The 20487-nt window shown below is 46.0% G+C and overlaps 1 protein-coding gene across 1 annotated transcript in view; it reads right to left on the reverse strand.

The window, feature by feature from the left end:
* Positions 1-2888: 2888 nt before the first annotated feature.
* Positions 2889-20487, reverse strand: part of lrch3 (leucine-rich repeats and calponin homology (CH) domain containing 3) — a 43521-nt gene continuing 25922 nt past the window's right edge. The window contains exons 15-20 of the mRNA XM_053321475.1: positions 16249-16279; positions 15256-15369; positions 15044-15138; positions 14183-14320; positions 14004-14081; positions 2889-4864 (exon numbers count right to left, since the gene is read on the reverse strand). Coding sequence (XP_053177450.1) covers positions 4703-4864; positions 14004-14081; positions 14183-14320; positions 15044-15138; positions 15256-15369; positions 16249-16279 — 618 coding nt within the window. The 3' untranslated portion in view covers positions 2889-4702. The remainder of the gene's footprint in view (positions 4865-14003; positions 14082-14182; positions 14321-15043; positions 15139-15255; positions 15370-16248; positions 16280-20487) is intronic.

The raw sequence follows: 20487 nt of genomic DNA on the forward strand, positions 1-20487 counted from the left end.
CCTGTCATTATTCATTCCACCACCAGATGGAGCCAAAGTATTTCAAGTTTGTCAGGTTCAAGATGACTGAATGAGGTGACCTTTGATATGACCAATTAAATGAGTCACACTGCAGATTAACACTCTGCCCTCATTGGTCGATCTGCAGTGTGACTGAAGACATCAGACATTACATCATTAGAGTCATTAGCTGCTAATAGATTTAAATGTGTAAAAACATGAAACAAACATATTAGTGTAAATATGTGCTCACTGACTCTAAACTTGTGAACTAAATGACATCTGCACTGCAGCCACTAACAGCTACTAGATGCTGCTCCAACATTTAGGTCTAACTGTGACCTCCATGATGTTTTACTGCAATGAGTCACTGATAGTGGTGTGACGATACACTCAGCTCAATGAGGAAATATATGACTGTTAAAACATTTCAATTCAATTTCCATTTTGTGAATTTCAAATAAAAGAACAGTCATATATTTCCTCATTGTCTCGTGAACTGAGTGTATCGTCACACCCCTACTATTCTAACATGTGTCCTCATAAACATACTGTCCTCATTAATGCTGCTAAAACCTCACTGTCATCATACACACTACAGATTAACACATTTCTCTGGGCTCTACAGGGTTAAATTCATTTCTCACTTCACATCATATTGATCATGTTTTTCATTAATACACTGCCTACCTCGTCCTCGCGCTGCTTCTCTTCTGTGTTTCCAGACAGGTGACAGAGAGAGAGAGCGCTCACCTCTGTCCTACCTACAGGTTACCTCTAGAGGAAAATGAATAGGCTTGTGTCTGCACTTGTACTTAAGGTTGCATCAGATAAGGTAAGGCAGATAAAGTCAGTGAGGTCAATCAGCAAAGACTTCTTTATCTACCATGTGACACTGAGCAGGTACTGCAAGAAACTGGCAAAACCTCAGAGAACAAGGTTCAAGAAAGCTAACAGCGTGTACAGTACAATCATTAACTCAACCATAATTAAGTATGATAGTGTGACTTTGGCCCCTCCCATTGATGGTGAGTCTGTGGGAGCGGGGTCCCATGTCCCTTCTCCAGCCACCAGGCGCTCGCCCCCGAGCCCCAACCCCAGGTCTTGCTCCAGGGGGGACGGACACGGAAATCCATTTATCAAACTCATCATAAAGGGTCTTTTTGAGCTACCCTTTGTGTGGCCCCTCCCCCCGGACCTGTTTGCCATGGGAGACCCTACCAGGGGCATAAAAGCCCCCTACAACTGAGCTCCTGGGGTCATTGGGACATGCAAACCCCTCCACCACGATAAGGTAGTAGCTCAGGGAGGGTCTATAGAATATATAGACTATTATATAGTACAGAACTGAGTAGTTATAATATAGTTTAGAGAATATTATAGAAAGACCAAACTGACAAAATGTTGAACTGAGAGAAAAAGGTGAATTATAAAGAATAGAAACATGTCAACTCTACTAACTAAAGGAGATCCAGAGAGAACAAAAAACTGTTGGAATTTCTGCATTTCACTGGTCTGTATCACAGGATATAAGAACTAAATGAATGATGAAGAAGGAGGAGAAGAACCATGGAGGAGAGAGGAGCTATGATTTTAGTCCTTTGTCATCTTCTCCAACAACTTAACAGAATATTTCCTTTCTTATTCTGGATGTTTCTTCACTTTTAGATTCATAATGTTCAGGTGATCCAGCTGATTATCTTTAATATATAAATACACTAAAGATCATCATCACATTATTTTAGATCTTCTCTCCTCGTGTCCTGCAGCCGCAAACAGCGTCAATAACTCAATAAAACAAAAAGTCAAATTAAAATATTTATTTAATGCACTTAAACTTAACTCAACTCTTCATACAGCTGTGTTCAAATCTTTTATACAGTTTCTCAGCAAAAAAATTAAAGTGAAAAAAAGTTTAAAACTGTGAGAAAGTCTGTTTGTCCTCCGCGTAAAAACAGTGGAATGTCCTTTAAAACCGCGCTGTCGTCACATGACCCCCCCCCCCCCCCCCCCCCCCACCGCCGCAGGAGAAAAACACATGAAGAAGAAAAAAAACATCTGTACAAAACCATGAAAGCAGGTCGTAGCTCCGCCTGAGAGTCAAACATCAGGGAGGAACTTGAAGGCATCGTGCTGCGTTCAGGTACAACGGGAACAAACTGAGATCTGATTGACCCTGAAGCTTCGTTACCATCTGAGGTGTCTCCATGGAAACGGTTTGGAAAGCTTTGAGACTCCTCACTGGAAGCTGATTGGTTCAAACCTGACGAGTTTTTGTTGATCTCGTGAATCAAACTGAAACTCATCGTATCTTTTAATTTATCGTTAAAATGTTCGTTAGTGTTTCCGAGTCAAGAAACCCCGAAATATGAACATTTTAACGTCACGTGAGATGATTTTTTTTTTACCGTTAAGTTTACAAAAATATAACGAAAGTATTATTGAATCATTATCGTTACAGCTCCAGTTGAGTCCATCACCATCAGTATGTCCCACAGCACCTGAACGCAACACAAGCTCTTATTTAAAAAAAAAACAAAACAACAGAAATTAAATAAAAAACGTTTCGAGTTCGTTTCAGCGGCTCCATGGAGTTAACGAGCTGCAGGTGAGCTCTTCTCTGATTGGCTGTTTCAGCTCTGAAGGAAGACATCGGCTCATCTGTCGCCTCATGATCCAAAATATGAGTCGGGTGAAAACAGGTGTGAGCAGGTGTGAACAGGTGTGGACAGGTGTGAGCAGGTGTGGACAGGTGAGAGCAGGTGAAAACAGGTGTGGACAGGTGTGAGCAGGTGTGGACAGGTGAGAGCAGGTGAAAACAGGTGTGGACAGGTGTGAGCAGGTGTGGACAGGTGAGAGCAGGTGAAAACAGGTGTGGACAGGTGTAAGCAGGTGTGAACAGGTGTGAGCAGGTGTGGAAAAGTGAGAACAGGTGTGAACAGGTGATTAATGAGGTTAATTTGGATTTCTGTCAGTTTCTTTAACATATTCTTTGACCTTTGACCTTTGATTCGGGACTCTGAGCGTCCATGATGCTCCGCGTTGCCATGGCAACACGTTCCAGCCTCATATATATATATTTATATATATATATATATGTTTATATTTACAGAATATATTTGTACACAAACATTTAATAAAAGATTAAAAAAACAGCCGGCTGTCCGTTTCCATGATGACACGCTGACGGGTCACCTGATCCTCCTCGGCCAATCAGGACCTTCAGTCACTGTAACATCTGCTTCAGTCTGACTCCTCTTCATCATCATCATCATCATCATCATCATCATCCTCACTGATGAAGAACGATCACGCAGGTCCAAGATCGGAACTTAATAAAGAACCAAACTGACTTTAAATATTTTGGATTTGGTGGAGACACGAAACACCGACTGAAGCTCCGACTGATTACAGCTACGTTAGCATGAAGCTACGTTAGTGTGCAGCCATGTTAGCTAACTTTACAGCTAGCCGTGTTAGCTTAATGTTAGCATGTTTAAAACAATCACTGTACATCCATGTTTGCTATCGTTAGCTGTTAGCATTGATGATGTAAACTGTAAACCACCTTTACTGACGTTAGCATGAAGCAACGTTAGCTTAAACACAAAACCCAGCACATTAACGTTAGCTCAGAAACGTCCATTAGCTGAAGTCTATGCTAACCCTAACCCGGCTAAAGTTAACTAATGTTTAAAAACTTTAACCTAATATCAGATTGTTTATTTTTAAGATTTCCACTCAACTTAAAAATATTCTGTGCATAACGTTAGCTAATGCTACCAGTTACCATTTTCAAACCCGCTCCTTCTATTTATGTTAGCCAGCAGTTAGCATCAGCTGTCAGTACATTAATGTTAGCTAATATTTGAAGCTAACTGTTTCAAGTTTCATGTTGTGTATGTTTACCATCATTAGCATTTAGCATTGTTAGCGTAATCAACCTCAAACAGAGTAACTAATGTTAACTACAGTTAGCTGTGTTAGCTTAAACTCCACACCGGCTAGGTTTATAATGTTAGCGTATGTTAGCGTAGGTCTCTGAACCACAAAAACTTCAGTTTTACATTAGCAGTAACTTTCTTTACGTTAGCGTCATTTCCAGTCCAACTGTATCGTTAGCAGCGAGCCAGATTAGTGTCATTAATAACTGTACGTCTACGTTAGCTATCGTTAGCTGTTAGCATCGAGCCCCGTTACAGTTCAGTGTCGATGGAGAAATAATAAATAGTTTGTTTTTTCGTATTTGTACGAATTCTAATTTCTTGTTAAGATTTTTAACTTGAACATGATTTTATTTGGATTCAGATTGTTTCGTAGATTCATAAATAAATACGTATAAAATTAAAGTTAACGTCAGATAAAGTTTGTGAGTGTGAAACGTGTACGATAAATTTGGGTTATATCGTAAAAAATCCAAAAACAAACAAACTGAATCATCAGCTGATCTTTTTTCTTTTCTCACCTGTCGTTTTAATTTTTAATGTTTAATTATTTTCTCGGACTCGTTAAACACAAATCTGTCTCGTCCAATCGTAAGAGGCGGGGTCACGTGACGCTCTGATGTCATGTGATCATGTTAGTGTTACTCGTGTGTCAGTGTGTGTGTTCGGATCCTCGCTGCGTTCAGGTCTCCATCAGGTCCAGATCCTACGACAGGAGACAGACTGAGCGTGTGCGGCGGCGGCGGCGTTAGCGTCGTCTACATGGTGACGGAGGGTCCGGCTGTGGTCGATGACGTCGTCGTGGTGCTGCTGGTTGCCGGGTGACGGGGCGGGGCCAGGTCGAGCAGGGCGGCGACGGTCCCGGCCACCTGAGGGAGCCCTCGCTCCTCCAGGATGTGCAGAGGAAGACACAACTGACTCTACAGAGACACCACAGAAGAAGAAGAAGAAAACAGGGGCGGGAAAAAAAGGGGAAAAAAAAACCAGAACGGGAAGAGGCGGGTCAAATCAAAGGAATGAACAAAACAATGGTAACCATGGAAACAGACGAGGAGGATAAACAAGGAGCAAACTGAAAATGTGAAAATGAACTGATGGAGGAGAGAAAAGGTGACAGACAGGAGCCAGGGGTCAAAGGTCAGCCTGCAACACGAACAACCCCCGAGCTTTCAACCACGTCTCACCTTCTTCATCACTCGTCTGCTAAGGAAGAGACGGTGAGACGGTGAGACGCGGCCGAAAGCTCCAGACTCAGAGTCACAACAGGTGATTTAAAGACATGATAATTACAGCAAATCAAAAGGGAAACAGGAGTTATGACAGTTTGCTCATTCATAAAAACAAATTAAGATAATAAACATTTGTAGAAACACTCGATCTGTTGCCGCTTCACCAGAGAAAGAACAAAGTTTCAGTATCTCATCCTAACGTGAATTTGTATTTGAATGTTTGAGGCATAAAGAGATTCTGCTGTTAGTGAGCACAGTGGATGATACCGTGATAAAAACACTGAGAACACAGAGGACAGATTCATCCGGCAGAACAGAACCGAATAAAGCTTTAATGTCACTCTGCTGGATGAAGGATTCCTTAAAAGCATTTTTATGACGCTTTTCCACTACTCAGTTCCAGCACGACTCGGCTCGGCTGACACCAAAGTTGTCTGGGTGAGTACATGATCGTATTTTATGCTAGAAATAAGGTCCAGGTTGTTAAAAAAGCAGTAATTATCCTTTAACCTGAGCGTTGGTGCTTGTGGACTGTGGTCGGATTGATCGAAGACCTCCAGAGGGTCGGACTCATTCACCCATTTTCACAGCTTGAAAATGAAACCCCATGAAACCCTAACCCTCGAAATAAGGTCCAGGTTGTAAAAAACGGTAGTTATCCTTTAACCTGAGCGTTGGTGCTTGTGGACTGTGGTCAGATCGATCCAAGACCTCCAGAGGGTCGGACTCATTCATCCATTTTCATCATTGTAAATATCTCGGCACAGTTGAACTTCCCTGAAAATACAGAGTTTATTTTCAAGAGATGCTCACAGAGACTTTATCTGCTCGAGCAGCCTCGGAGTCACTCGGCAGGTTTTTAGATCTGGTGTATAAAACAATTGTTGAGGGTGTTTGAACTTGACTTTTAAAGAACTGTTTCCATCCTCTATAGAGCCAGTTTCAGTCTCTCTGGCTACTAAAGGCGCTTCTCCACTACACAGTTCCAGCACGCCTTGACTCGCCTCTGTGTACTCTCATTATACAAATATACGCGGCGCTCCACTGGAGAACGACTCCACATGACACCAAAGTTGTCTGGGAGAGTAAATGATCGTATTTTATGCTAGAAATAAGGTCCAGGTTGTAAAAAACGGTAGTTATCCTTTAAGGAGCGTCAGGTTGTGGTGTGACGCATCTCTAAACGCTCCATGTGGGAACGTTTGGTCTCTTTAAATTAACGAGTAGAGTCTAGACCTGCTCTATGTGAAAGGTGCCTTGAGATGACACACCAGCAGAGAAAGAGTAGGAGTTCATCACAGAGTCCACCTCAGAGATCAACCATGACTTTCATGTTGTAACAAGTTACTGAAGCTTGTTTCTGTTTCTAGCGTGGCAGCAATGTTTCTGTTCCTGTCCGGTTCAGAAAAGGAGAAAGAGCTGCAGACCAGAACCAGCTGATCCAGTTCATAAAGTATCGATACAGATCATTAATAACTCTATAAAAGTTCAGTTTGATTTACTCTGTGAAGCCTCTTCTAATGGATCTCAGGAGACTTTGTGGTTAAATATAAATGAAACTCGAGGAGCCGATGGACAGAAGACTCCTGTTAAAGAGACACAGAAGAGTCGAGGTGCTTCAGTTATTTTATTATCGGAGCTCAGAGGGAGGACAGAGGCACACAGTCTGTTAAAAAACACTCAAACACATCATCATCATCATCCTCATCATCATTCTTCATCTCTTAAAGTTACAGCGTGCAAGTTTTTATCGTGTTGAATTGAAAGTTTCTGGAAGTCAAACAGGAAACAGTCAGACGTCTTTTTCCACTGCAGGAATCTTTTGCTGGGTTTTTTTGGGGGGGGGTTTACACGTCGGGACTTTTCAGGTTTACGTCGTTAAAAAGGCAACAGCAGAGTTTAATGGACAAACAGATGACCAATCAGAAGCCTGAAACAGCGTCCAGCACGTCAAACTACTGCAGATCATTTGTTTTAATTAATTAGGGCTGTCAAACGATTAATTTTTTAAAATCGAGATTAATTGCAGAGTTTCCATAGTTAATCGCGATTAATGGCGTTTTGAATTGCATGTTTAAAATCCTGTTATTTCCATTTGAAGGCAGTTTTAAGCCCATAATGTAAAGCATTTCTTACCAGAGTGTCTTAACTGGGAATCAATCACGGCTCTGCTGCGACTCCCACACTCCAAAATGGTCCTTTGGTGGAGCTGAGGCTGGCTTGGCTGCACCTGGGTGTTTAGCGTGGAGGTGCTAACTCAAACTCCACGTACTCCGGTGGTAGTTAAACTCCGTTTGACACAGGTTGCATTTTACTTTTGACTTGTCAACTGAAGCGTCTGGAAGTGTTTTAAAGTTAAACAAGCCGTTCAAAAGTCCAGTAGCTCTCTTACTTTCCATCAGCGCGGTAGGTTTACATTAAAATTCGATTTAAAAAAATTAAGGCGTTATGGATTGCATTAATCTAATCGCGATTAATGTGTTAACGCTGACAGCCCTAGTTTAAATATAAATAACCTGGTTAAATAAAGCTTTTATAACAATGTTCATGAAGAACTGGGAGCGAGACAAGAACGAGTCCCCATTATTCTGTTTTAGATAAATCAGCAGGTTACAGTCGTCGTGTTTCATGATCATCTCCTGAGCAGAGCAACAACTTATTTCCAGGAATTCGTCACCAAAGAACGGAGGAAACAACAGAAGAACCTGGATGTTCTTTACGTTTCTGCAGTGGAACTAACGCTGACTGCTTCCTGTTCTTCCTCCCAACGAAGAGACGCTTCATGTTGAAGGTTTCGTTCCTTCTGATAGAGGAAGACCACACATGGAAAACACTGAAGCGTCTTATCCAGCATACAGACTTCTGTCTGCGACTCTGAACCACGTTACAAACAGTAAAAACAGTAAAAAAAACACACTCAGACAGGCAGCCAATCATAAGGCACGGGGGGCGGAGCTTCGACAGGCAGGAGACGAGCTTCGGGGTTAAACTTTGGGACGATTGTAAAGTTTGAACTTCTCCTGAGAGAGCACAGGTTTTAGATTTTATACGTGATCATCATGAATAGGCATGGGCCGGTTACCGGTTTCAAGGTTTACCACGGTATGAAAAAGTCACGGTTTCAAAACCACTAAAATTTTCCGTCATACCGTTCCTGTGGTATGATACAGTCTGTGTGGTATGAGCGGGTTTGTGTGACGTCTGGTCAGAGAGAGAGTGGAGGTCCCTCAGGTCGCGTGCAGCTGCAGCATAAAGTCCAACCCCTCCCGTACTCGGTTGCTGTTACAAGCAGGTAGCTCTGCAGGCTGTTGCAGCGTAAAGTCCAACCCCTCCCGTACTCGGTTGCTGTTACAAGCAGGTAGCTCTGCAGGCTGTATGATGGCTGAAGGAGACGAGCCCCCCGAACTTTCCCCCCGTTTAAAAGCGCCAAGTCGGCTGTATTTATACTTCGGCTACCGTAAAAAGACAGACGGCTGCGGCTCGGAGGAAGAAGGTAACGGACAGTAGCAGCGCAAGTAGGAAATACAGCCAATATAATAGTGAGCAAGTCTCCAAAAACTGTTGAGATTCAGTTTTAAGCTCCCGCCTGCATTTATTTATATTTATCTTAGAAGTGTTTTTCACTTTTTTCAATTATTTATGTTTTGATCTTGAGCCACAGGTTAAGTGATTGCATTTATTTGCATTTTGTGTTTTTTTCACAAAAAATAATTCATTTATGTCGTGACCTCAGTTGCAGGTTGAGCCTCAGTTAAAGGACTGCACTTATTTTTTTAATTATTTATTTAGAAGTAGTTCAGTTATTTTTTATTATTATTTATTTTAAATACATATTTACTAAAAATAAAAAACCGTTCAATGGGAAAAAAAATCTAAAACATTTTATAGCCGTAATCATAAAACTGTGAAACCGTGATATTTTTGCCTAAGGTTATCATACCATCAGAATCTCATACCGGCCCATGCCTAATCATGAAGGTCTCAGTCCACTTCAGACAAACTGTAACTGTGGTGGTCTGTAAGGTCCTGACTTGTTGTGACATCGTGAAGTGTACAGATGTGGATAACGGAGCAGATTAATCTCCACAAAGACATTCCTGCTCTTAAACTTGATTGTGCATTTGAAACCTAGTCGTCTTTAGAAAGAAGCAAGAACAGAGAGAAGAGAACCTCCAACACGTCTGACCAGTGATTTCATCTGATGGAGAAAGTTACAGAAATATTCAGATGCATCCGGCTCAGTTCTAACGAGCACTTCATCTGAAGCAGACCGAGGCCTCCGTAACAGGACGAGATCAAGCATTCTGATTTAAATAGCCAATTTGATAAAAAGCTGCAGAACCCCAACCCTCGGTTCAAGTTTATTTGATAGATTTCCGTCCCACAGAGCAGACGCAGGAAGTGTTCAGACTGAGTTTAAACGAGGAGCTGCGAGGGTTAAACGCAGAACAGGAAGTTGAAGCTACAGATTAAAGACTCATCAGAAGCCAAACAGCTTAAAATAACACACAGAGCAGATTTTTACAGCTCTGGATGTTATCACAGCAGCAACTGTTTGATCTTCCGTTGAGTCCTGACCCTGATCCTGGTACTGACCCTGGTCCTGGTCCTGGTCCTGACCCTGACCCTGATCCTGGTCCTGACCCTGACCCTGACCCTGGTCCTGAGGGTATTTTGACTGAAGTGTGTTTTGTGTTTCAGGTGTGAACACTGAAAACGTCTCAGGTCAGTTTCTGGTTTCATTCTTTATCAACCCTTCCTTCCTTCCTCCCTTTCGTCTGTCCATCCTTCCTTCCTTCTTTCCTCCCTCCCTTCCTCCTTTCCTTTCCTTTCTTCTTCCTCCTTTCCTTTCCTTTCCTTCCCTCTTCCTCCCTCCCTTCCTTCCTCCCTCTTCCTTCCTTCCATCCTTCCTTCATTCTTTTGTTCCTTCCTCCTTTCCTTCCTTCCTTCTTTCTTTCTTTTCTTCCTTCCATTCTTCCATCCCCCTTTCCTTCCTTCTTCTTTCTTTCCTTCCTTCCTTGACTCGAGGACAACAGGAGGGTTAACTTTTTTCTGGACGGCCGCATGCGGAGCTGATGTCGGTCTGAACACTTCCTACCTGAAACTATGGTGACCAGTTCTGAACATGGATCCGATGAACAGGACGAAGGCGACAGAACGGTTTTCTTCTACCAGGATCGTTTCGTTCTGGACAGATATTCAGAAAAAGTGAAACCTGCAACCAGAACTAAAAGACTGTGTCCTGTCAGTCTGGATCCATGTCACTGTGGTCACTGAATCTGATCATCTGAAAAGGCAAAATCATCCTTTATTCTGTTACTGGTTCCATCTCATCCAAGTTTGCTTTGGCACAAGATAGTCCCGCCTACAAAGCTCTGATTGGCTGTGGGCAGTGATCCACAGGTCTGAGACTTGGGTAGTTTCAACATTAAAAGCACAAACTGTTCAACATACGATCTGTGTATGCGTTAAACAACAGAGGTGCACCAGGATGTGGCCGGTGTGACTTTGAAACCAGATCTCTACTCTTGCAGATGACGTGGTGTGAAGTGGTGGGGACGAGGCCACGGTGCTCTGCTGGAAACTGGGACTGTTCCTTTCAGGTTTGGAGTGACTCAGTGCCTCAAGTAAAAGAGTTCAAGTATGTTGGGTTGTCATGCGTGACAGAAGGTGAACGATTGACAGGCAGAAGTGCTACTGTGGGGAAGGAGGGAGCTGAGCCTGAAGAAGGACCTCTACGCTCAAGCCTAATGAGATTCCACGTCCACCTCCGGAGATGTTCCAGGTAAATCCAACTGGGGTGAAAATGCAGGAACAGATTTCTGGGATTACGACTCCCATCAGGTCTGACAACACCTCACCACAACCCTCAACTACAGTCCTGAGCTTTGGGAAGTTGGGTTTGGGTTTGGTAGCTCTGAATTCACTGGTGGATTTACCTTCCAGCCCTCACCTGTGATCATGAGCTTACTTAAAGGACCAAGGATGAGAGACTAAAAGGAGTTTCACTTGCAGGTTTTAGAGTTCAGACTTCTGGAGGGAATCTCAGATATTAACACTTCTTGTTCTTTACATCAGAGGGACTCAGTTGAGGTGATTCAGACATCTGATCAAGAGTCCTGCTGGTCGCCCCCCTGTGGAAGTCCAATTAGAGGAATCCTCAGGGCAGACCCAGAACATGACCACATAATCTATCTGGCTTGGGAAGACCTTGAGATCGCCCAGGAGGAGTTTGAAATGTTACTTTCATCAATCTACGTCCTGACCCTCCTCAACGGTCTACCCCAGATGATATGATGTTTACAGATTGAGGAGCTCAGAGGAGAACCACCGCTCGCTCACATTAAACAGAACCAGCTGAAGTGGTTCAGACATCTGATCAGGACTCCTGGACGCCTCCTGTTCATCCCATCCAGCCTGGGACCACCTGGAGTATGTGGTGTCTGGGGGACCACCTGGAGTATGTGGTGTCTGGGTGACCACCTGGAGTTTGTGGTGTCTGGGTGACCACCTGGAGTATGTGGTGTTTGGGGGACCACCTGGAGTATGTGGTGTCTGTGGGACCACCTGGAGTATGTGGTGTCTGCGGGACCACCCGGAGTATGTGGTGTCTGGGGGACCACCCGGAGTATGTGGTGTTTGGGTGACCACCCGGAGTATGTGGTGTCTGGGTGACCACCCGGAGTATGTGGTGTCTGGGGGACCACCTGGAGTATGTAGTGTCTGGGTGACCACCTGCAGTATGTGGTGTCTGGGGGACCACCTGGAGTATGTGGTGTCTGGGTGACCACCCGGAGTATGTGGTGTCTGGGGGACCACCTGGAGTATGTGGTGTCTGGGGGACCACCCGGAGTATATGGTGACTGGGTGACCACCTGGAGTATGTGGTGTCTGGGGGACCACCTGGAGTATGTGGTGTCTGGGGGACCACCTGGAGTATGTGGTGTCTGGGGGACCACATGGAGTATGTGGTGTCTGCGTGACCACCTGGAGTATGTGGTGTCTGGGGGACCACCTGGAGTATGTGGTGTCTGAGGGACCACCTGGAGTATGTGGTGTCTGGGTGACCACCTGGAGTATGTGGTGTCTGGGGGACCACCTGGAGTATGTGGTGTCTGGGGGACCACCTGGAGTATGTGGTGTCTGGGTGACCACCTGGAGTATGTGGTGTCTGAGGGACCACCTGGAGTATGTGGTGTCTGGGGGACCACCTGGAGTATGTGGTGTCTGGGGGACCACCTGGAGTATGTGGTGTCTGGGGGACCACCTGGAGTATGTGGTGTCTGGGGGACCACCTGGAGTATGCGGTGTCTGGGGGACCACCTGGAGTATGCGGTGTCTGGGGGACCACCTGGAGTATGTGGTGTCTGGGTGACCACCTGGAGTATGTGGTGTCTGGGTGACCACCTGGAGTATGCGGTGTCTGGGGGACCACCTGGAGTATGTGGTGTCTGGGGGACCACCTGGAGTATGTGGTGACTGGGGGATCACCTGGGAGTATGTGGTGTCTAGGGGACCACCTGGAGTATGTGGTGTCTGGGTGACCACCTGGAGTATGCGGTGTCTGGGGGACCACCAGCAGACTAGCTGTTTCCTCCTGTATCCAGTCTTTATGATAAACTGGGATAACCACAAAATGGTGAACTGTTCCTTTAAATATTGTGCTGTGAATCTTATCTGAGTCACTACTGAGATATTTTGGTGCTCTACGGATGAAACGTGTTCGGGTTCAGACGTGCGGCGCCAGGTGGACGTAAATGGCACAGAGCGCCAACATGACGGACAGGTAGAAGAGAGCGAAGCCCGCCAGCTGGACCTGAGGGGAGGGGCCGGTCGGGGGCGGAGCCAAGGAGAGCAACATGCCCATCGTCATATAAACCCCGCCCCCTCTCCCATCCAGGACCTCCCCCACTGAACACAGACGGTCCTGTGTGAGGATGGGGGGGGGGTGGGGGGTGGGGGGGGTGCATGGCGATGACATGGTGAAGAATAAAAGCGAGAAGACAAAGGAGTGAAATGGACAGAATAAAAAAGGGTTAATGAAAGGTGTGAAGATGAAAGAGAAGAAAGAGAGTTGTTAGTTGAGGAGAAGATTCGTCTCGTTTTCATCAGAGGAAGAAAAGACGCCGAGTGGACAGTGATGTCACGGTGATGTCACGGTGATGTCACAGACTGACAGGCTTTACTAAGCATTAAACCTCAATATCAATGAGTCTCTGATGTTTTTGGAAAAGCTTTTTAATTTAACCTCACGGTGACCTCACTGTGACATCACGGTGACCTCACTGTGACATCACGGTGACCTCACAGTGACATCACGTTGACCTCACTGTGACATCACGGTGATGTCACTGTCCTCTCTTTGTGTTTTCTTCCTTCAGCAGTTTTTAAATACAGACAGCGTCCGTCCATCCATCCCGGAGTATAACGGAGTCAAATATCAGATTAAATGCAGCAGTCAGTTTTCCCCTTCATGCCTTCCTTCCTTCCCTCCTTCCTTCATTCCTCCCTCCCTCCCTCCCTCCTTTCCACCAGCCAACGTAACCACACACAGTTTAATATTAAGTTAAGATTATATTTAAAATGTAAATCAGTTATAATCCTGAATCATGAATTACAGGGAAAAACTACAGATAGTGTCTTTTGGTTTAACCCTTTTATATCGTTCAGGTCAAACTTAACATTTAATAGCTTGTAAAAACACCACAAACGTCTTTCATTCTGAAATTTGATGACTGTGTGTGTGTGTGTGTCTCTATGTGTGTGTGTATGTGTGTGTGTGTGTGTGTGTGTGTCTCTCTATGTGTGTGTGTGTCTCTATGTGTGTTACCTGTGGGACGCCGATCCTGCGACACGCCTCCAGGAAGTTCTCCACGTTCCGTCGACATTTGGCCATGGTGAGTTTAGGCTGCGGGAAACAGACGGAGGTCATGTGATCAGACACAAACACACAGCAGCGTTCTCATTGGTTAAAAGGTTCTGTGCAGAGCTCCCATTGGCTGCGCTCACCACTGCGGGGGAGGGGACGTGGATGCTGGGGACGGAGCGTGGTCGCACGTGATTGGCCAGGTGACACAGTACCACGCCGTCTGTCAGCGCTGCTCCCAGGTCGCTAGGCAACGACACCTTCAGGCGAGCCTCGATGTTCTGGACAAAAGACAGATGTGATGTCATCAGTCAGGTGAGACAGAATGAACAGGTGTGAACAGATGTGAACCAGGCGGGGAGGTCCGGTCCAACCAGGAAGTAACTTAGAGCTGCATTCTATCAAAAGGCCACCAGGGGGCGACCGTCTCTATACAAGTCAATGGAGAATTCACCAACTTCTCACTTGATTTCTAACCTCAGTAAACGTTTTCAAAATGTGTTTATGGTCTCAATCGCTAGTTTAAAGCCTTCTTCAATGCAGTATGATGTTCATTTGGGACATTTTGGCCTCCCTGATTTTATATGTGACGATAAAGCAGGGTATGCATTAGGGCGTGGCTACGTCCTGATTGACAGGTTGATTGACCAATGTCCTCGAGATCCAGCCCTCGTAACCATAGCAACCTCCCCGCTCCACCCATGACTCCGCCTCATGCCCATATAAGTAGAATCCGTGTTTTTATATTTCCCAGCATGCACCTGACATTTTCAAGATGGTGCTGCCTAGATTAGAAACTATTGGCTTCCGAGCAGCAGTCCACAAACCAATGGGTGACGTCACGGATGTTACGTCTGTTTCTTTTGTACAGTCTGTGGTTTGAACAGGTGTGGACAGAATGAACAGGTGAGAACAGATGTGGACAGGTGAGAACAGATGTGGACAGGTGTGAACAGGTGTGACCAGGTGTGAAGAGGTGTGAAGAGGTGTGAACAGGTACAAACCTTTCTGAGCTGCTCCACCAGCTGTGCGTCTTCTCCCATCAGAGGCGGAGCAGCAGGAGTCTCTTCCTGGTTCTGAGGAGCAGCTGCAGCGTCACCTGCAGGACAGACAGGAAGTCAGGGCGGCAGGCTCAGATCTGATTGGCCGATCAGCCGACAGGTACGGGTACAGGTGACTGAGGTGACAAAGCTAAAACCTCCTCTGATTGGCTCACCTCTCCTCTTCTCCTCCTTCTGGCCGAGGCGATACAGGAAGCTCTCCGGCCTCACGCTGGCGGTCCGACAGGAGGCCACGCCCCCAGAGCCGGGGTACGAAGGCGACTGATTGGCTGGAGGAGAAGCAGGAGGCGTGGTCAAAGCGAGTCGAACAGACGGATAAAGATTAAAGACTGTGAGCTAGAGCAGGCTTAAAACCTTCCTTTGTGATAAAGCTTATGATGGATGGATGGATGGATGGATGGGTGGGTGGGTGGATGGATGGAATGATTGATGGATGGATGGATGGATGGATGGATGGATGATAATGGATGGATAGATGGATTGACTGATGGATGGACTGATTGATGGACGGATGGAGGGATGGATAGATGGAGGGATGGATGGATGGATGGATGGGTGGGTGGGTGGGTGGGTGGATGGATGGATGGATGGATGGATGGGTGGGTGGGTGGGTGGATGGATGGATGGGTGGATGGGTGGATGGATGGGTGGATGGGTGGGTGGATGGGTGGATGGATGGATGGGTAGATGATGGATGGATGGATGGATGGGTGGATGATGGATGGATGGAATGATGGATGGATGGATTGATGGATTGATTGATGGATGGATGGAATGATGGATGGATGGATTGATGGAATAATGGAATGATGGATGGATGGATGATAATGGATTGATGGATGGAATGATTGAATGAATGATGGAGGGATGGATGGATTGAATGATTGATTGATGGATTGATGGAATGATGGATGGATGGAGGGATGGAGGGATAGATGGAGGGATTGGATAGATTGATGGATTGATTGATGGATTGATTGATGGATGGATGGGTGGATGGATTGATTGAATGATGGATGGATTGATGGAATGATTGAATGAATGATGGATGGATGGAGGGATGGAGGGATAGATGGAGGGATTGGATAGATTGATGGATTGATTGATGGATAGATGGATAGATGGATGGATGGAGGGATGGGTGTTACCTGTAGGAGACAGAGCGGCTCGGTCCTCTCCCTGCAGACACAGAACATCACACACAGTTACTTCCTGTTATTAATACAGCAGTTAGTTATTTATGCTTCAGACTTCCTGTTTCTTCCTGGCTCTGGTTACACTGTTCCTTCCTTTCCTTCCTTCCTTCTGTCCTTTCCTTTCTCCGTTTATTCCCTCCTTCCTTTCCTCCCTTCCTCCTTTATTTCCTCCCTTCTTTCCTTCCTTCTGTCCTTCGTTCATTCCCTCCTTTCCTTCCCTCCCTTCTTCTTTCCTTCCTACCTCCCTCCCTCCTTTCCTTCCTTCCTTCCTTTCCTTCTTCCTCCCTCCCTTTCCTCCTTCCCCTCCTATCTTCCTTCCTCCCTCCCTCCCTCCCTCTTTTCCTTCCCTCCTTTCCTCCTTTCCCTCCCTCCCTCCCTCTTTTCCTCCCTTGACTCGAGGACAACAGGAGTGTTAATGAAGGAACATAAAGAGTCATGTTTCTATCACCTTCTTCTTTCCTTCCCTCCTACCTACCTACCTTCCTTCCTTCCTTCCTTCCTTCCCTCCTTCCTCCCTCCCTCCCTCCCTCTTTTCCTCCCTTGACTCGAGGACAACAGGAGTGTTAATGAAGGAACATAGAGTCATGTTTCTATCACCTTCCTCCTTTCCTCTCTCCCTCCCTCCTTCCCTCCCTCCTTCCCTCCCTCCCTCCTTCCCTCCCCTCCCTCCCTTGACTTGAGGACACCAGGAGTGTTAATGAAGGAGCATGAGGAGTCATGTTCAGACTAAACTCAGTAAGCATGCAGAGAGACAGGAAGCAGCAGGGTGCAGTACCTGCAGCAGACAGGAGGAGGCGCTGTCAGAGGAGACAGAGCGACAGCCGTCTACAGACACGGACGTCACAGACTGACAGGAGAAGAAGAAGAAGAAGAGGAAGAAGAAGAAGGAGAACAAGGCGAGAAAAGAAAAAGACAAAAACAGAAAATAGAAATAAAAATTAAAACTGAATTAAAAAGCGACGAATGAATCAAACTTTCAGAAACTTCTTAAATGTCTGATTTAAAAGTTATTTAAAAAGTCCTTTTCTTTCTTCCTCCCTCCCTCCTTCCTTCCTTTCTTCCTTCCCTCCTCCCTCCTTTCTTTCTGCCTTCCTCCTTCCTCCTTTTCTTCTTTCCTTCCTCCCTCCCTCCTTTCCCTCCTACCTTCCTCCCTCCCTCCTTTCCTTCCTTTCTTCCTTCCTTCCCTCCCTCCCTCCTTTCCTTCCTGTTAAAGCCTGAAGGAGTTAAACAGTGAAGCGTGGTGATGACGTCGCTCTCTCCCTTCCTCCCTCCTATCTTCCCTCCCTCCTTTCCCTCCTACCTTCCTTCCTCCCTCCTTCCTTTTCTTCCCTCCCTCCTCCCTCCTTTCCTTCCTTTCTTCCTTCCCTCCCTTCCTCCCTCCTTTTCTTCATTCCCTCCTCCCTCCTTTCCTTCCTTTCTTTCTGCCTTCCCTACTTCCTCCCTCCCTCCTTTCCCTCCTACCTTCCTCCCTCCCTCCTTTCCCTCCTACCTTCCTCCCTCCCTCCTTTCCTTCCTGTTAAAGCCTGAAGGAGTTAAACAGTGAAGCGTGGTGATAACGTCACTCTCTCCCTTCCTTCCCTCCCTCCTTCCTCCCTCCCTTCTTCCCTCCCTCCTTCCTCCCTCCCTCCTTCCTTTCTTCCTCCCTACCTCCCTTCTGTCCTTCTTTCCTCCCTCCTTTCCTTCCCTCCCTCCTCCCTCCCTTCTTCCCTCCCTCCTTCCTTCCTTCCTTTTAAAGCCTGAAGGAGTTAAACAGTGAAGCGTGGTGATGACGTCACTCTCTCCCTTCCTTCCCTCCCTCCTCCTTCCTTCCTTCCTCCCTCCTTCCTTCCCTCCCTCCTCCTTCCTTCCTCCTTTCCTTCCTTCCTCCCTCCTTTCCTTCCTTCTCTCCCTGCCTCCCTCCCTTCCTTCGCTCCCTCCTTTTCTTCCTTCCTTCCTCCCTCCTTTTCTTCCTTCCTCCCTCCTTCCTTTTCTTCCTCCCTCTCTCCTTTTCTTCCTTCCTTCCTTCCTCCCTCCTTCCTTCCTCCTTTTCTTCCTTCCTTACCTCCTCCGTCCTTTCCTTCCTTTCTTCCTCCCTCCTTCCCTCCTTTCTTCCTTCCCTCCCTCCTTCCTTCCTCCCTCCCTCCCTTCTTCCTTCCTGTTAAAGCCTGAAGGAGTTAAACAGTGAAGCGAGGTGATGACGTCGCTCTCTCCCTCCTTTCCTCCTTGCTTCCTTCCCTCCCTCCTACCTTCCTTCCCTCCCTCCTTTCCTTCCTTCCTTCCTCCCTTCTTCCCTTCCTTCCTTCCTTCCTTCCTGTTAAAGCCTGAAGGAGTTACGACGTGGCTCTCTCTCTGTCACCTGTCTGTGTGAACCCGGCCGTCTCTTTATCGTGTTTGTGTTGGTGTCGATCTCAAACACACGCACACACTGACACACACACACACACATCAAACACACACACACGATGATTAGGAAGAGGAAGAGGAAGAGGAAGTGAAGAAAAGAACAAACCAAAGGAAGTAGAGAAGAGGAAGAGAGAAAGAAGAAAGAGTCAGTTTTTATACTTCTTGTGTTAATTAGAAAGAAACATGCAGCAAACATTTACATTGATACTGATATATCCTTCCTTCCTTCCCTCCTTTCCTTCCTTCCTTCCTTCCTCCTTTCCTTCCTTGCTTCTGTCCTTTCTTCCTTCCTCCCTTCCTTCCTTCCTTCCCTCTTTCCTTCTTCTTTCCTCCCTCCTTCCTTCTGTCCTTCATTCATTCCTTCCGTCTGTCCTTCCTTTCCTCCCTCCTTCCTTCTGTCCTTCATTCATTCCTTCCTTCCTTCCTTCATTCCCTCCTACAATACCATCATATATATCATTATATATCCTTCCTTCTTCCCTTCCTTTCCTTCTGTCCTTTCCTCCCTCCCTCCCTCCTTTCCTTCCTTCCCTCTGTCTTTCATTCATTCCCTCCTTCCTTTCCTTCCTCCCTCTCTCCCTCCCTCCCTTCCTTCCGTCCTTCCCTTTTTCCTTTCCTTCCTCCCTCCCTCCCTCCTTTCCTTCCTTCTGTCCTCCCTTCCCTCGTTCCTTTCCTTGCCTCCTTCTTTCCTTCCCTCCTTCCTCCCTCCCTCCTTTCCTTCCCTCCTTCCTTCCCTCCTACCATACCATCGTATATATCTTTTTAGTTATTTATGCTTCAACCTTCCTGTCGTCCTCCAGGGTCTGTTTAGACTGTTCCTTCATCCTTTCCTTCCTCCCTTTCTTTCCTTCTGTCCTTCCTTCCTTTCCTTACTGTTTCCTCCGGGGTCTGTTTTGACTGTTCCTTCTTTCTTTCCTTTCTTCTGTCCTTCCTTCCTTCTTTGCTTTCCTTCCTTGTGTCATTCCCTCTTTGCTTTGCTTTCCTTCCTTCCTTCCTCCCTTCCTTTCTTTCCCTCCTCCCTTCTTCTTTCCTTCCTTCCTTCTGTCCTTCCCTCCTTCCTTCTTTACTTTCCTTCCTCCCTTCCTTCTGTCCTTCTTTCCTTTCCATCCTTCCTTCTTTGCTTTCCTTCCTCCCTTCATTCTGTCCTTGCCTCCTTCCTTCTTTCCTCCCTTCTTCTTTCCTTCCTCCCTTCTTTCCTTCCTTCTGTCCTTCGTTCATTCCCTCCTTCCTTTCCTTCCTCCTTTCCGCCCTCCTTCCGTCCTCCAGATGTTAAATATCTGCACGAGCTTTAACTTTCTGTATTAATCCTGAAGTCAGTGAATAAAGATCAGCAGCAGCAGCAGCAGCAGAAAGGGGGGGGGGGGGGGGGGGGGGGGGGATGGGCGTTGTCATGACGACAGGCGTGTTCATGCTGCAGAGGTTACGGAGGGAAACGTGACGTCAACATGCTGATTAATAAAAGTCCATCAGACCTGATCAGAGAAGTTAAGAGTCTGTAAAATCACCAGAAACAATCAGAGCCATTGATTATTGATTACTACAAAATAAAGGTTTTATTCTTATTACTACAAAATAAAAGGTTTCATTCTTATTACTACAAAATAAAGGTTTCATTCTTATTATTACAAATTAAAGGTTTTATTTATTATTTATACTTTATTAAGTTTCTTTTAATGTGAAACACTATTATTATTAACCCTCCTGTTGTCCTTGAGTCAAGGGAGGAAGGAAAGAAGGAAAGGAGCAAGGAAGGGAGGAAGAGGGAAGGAAAGGAAAGGAGGAAGGATAGAAGGAAGGAAAGGAGCAAGG

The sequence above is a fragment of the Scomber japonicus genome, chromosome 6, assembly GCF_027409825.1.
Source record: "Scomber japonicus isolate fScoJap1 chromosome 6, fScoJap1.pri, whole genome shotgun sequence".
Classification (NCBI taxonomy): Eukaryota; Metazoa; Chordata; class Actinopteri; order Scombriformes; family Scombridae; genus Scomber; species Scomber japonicus.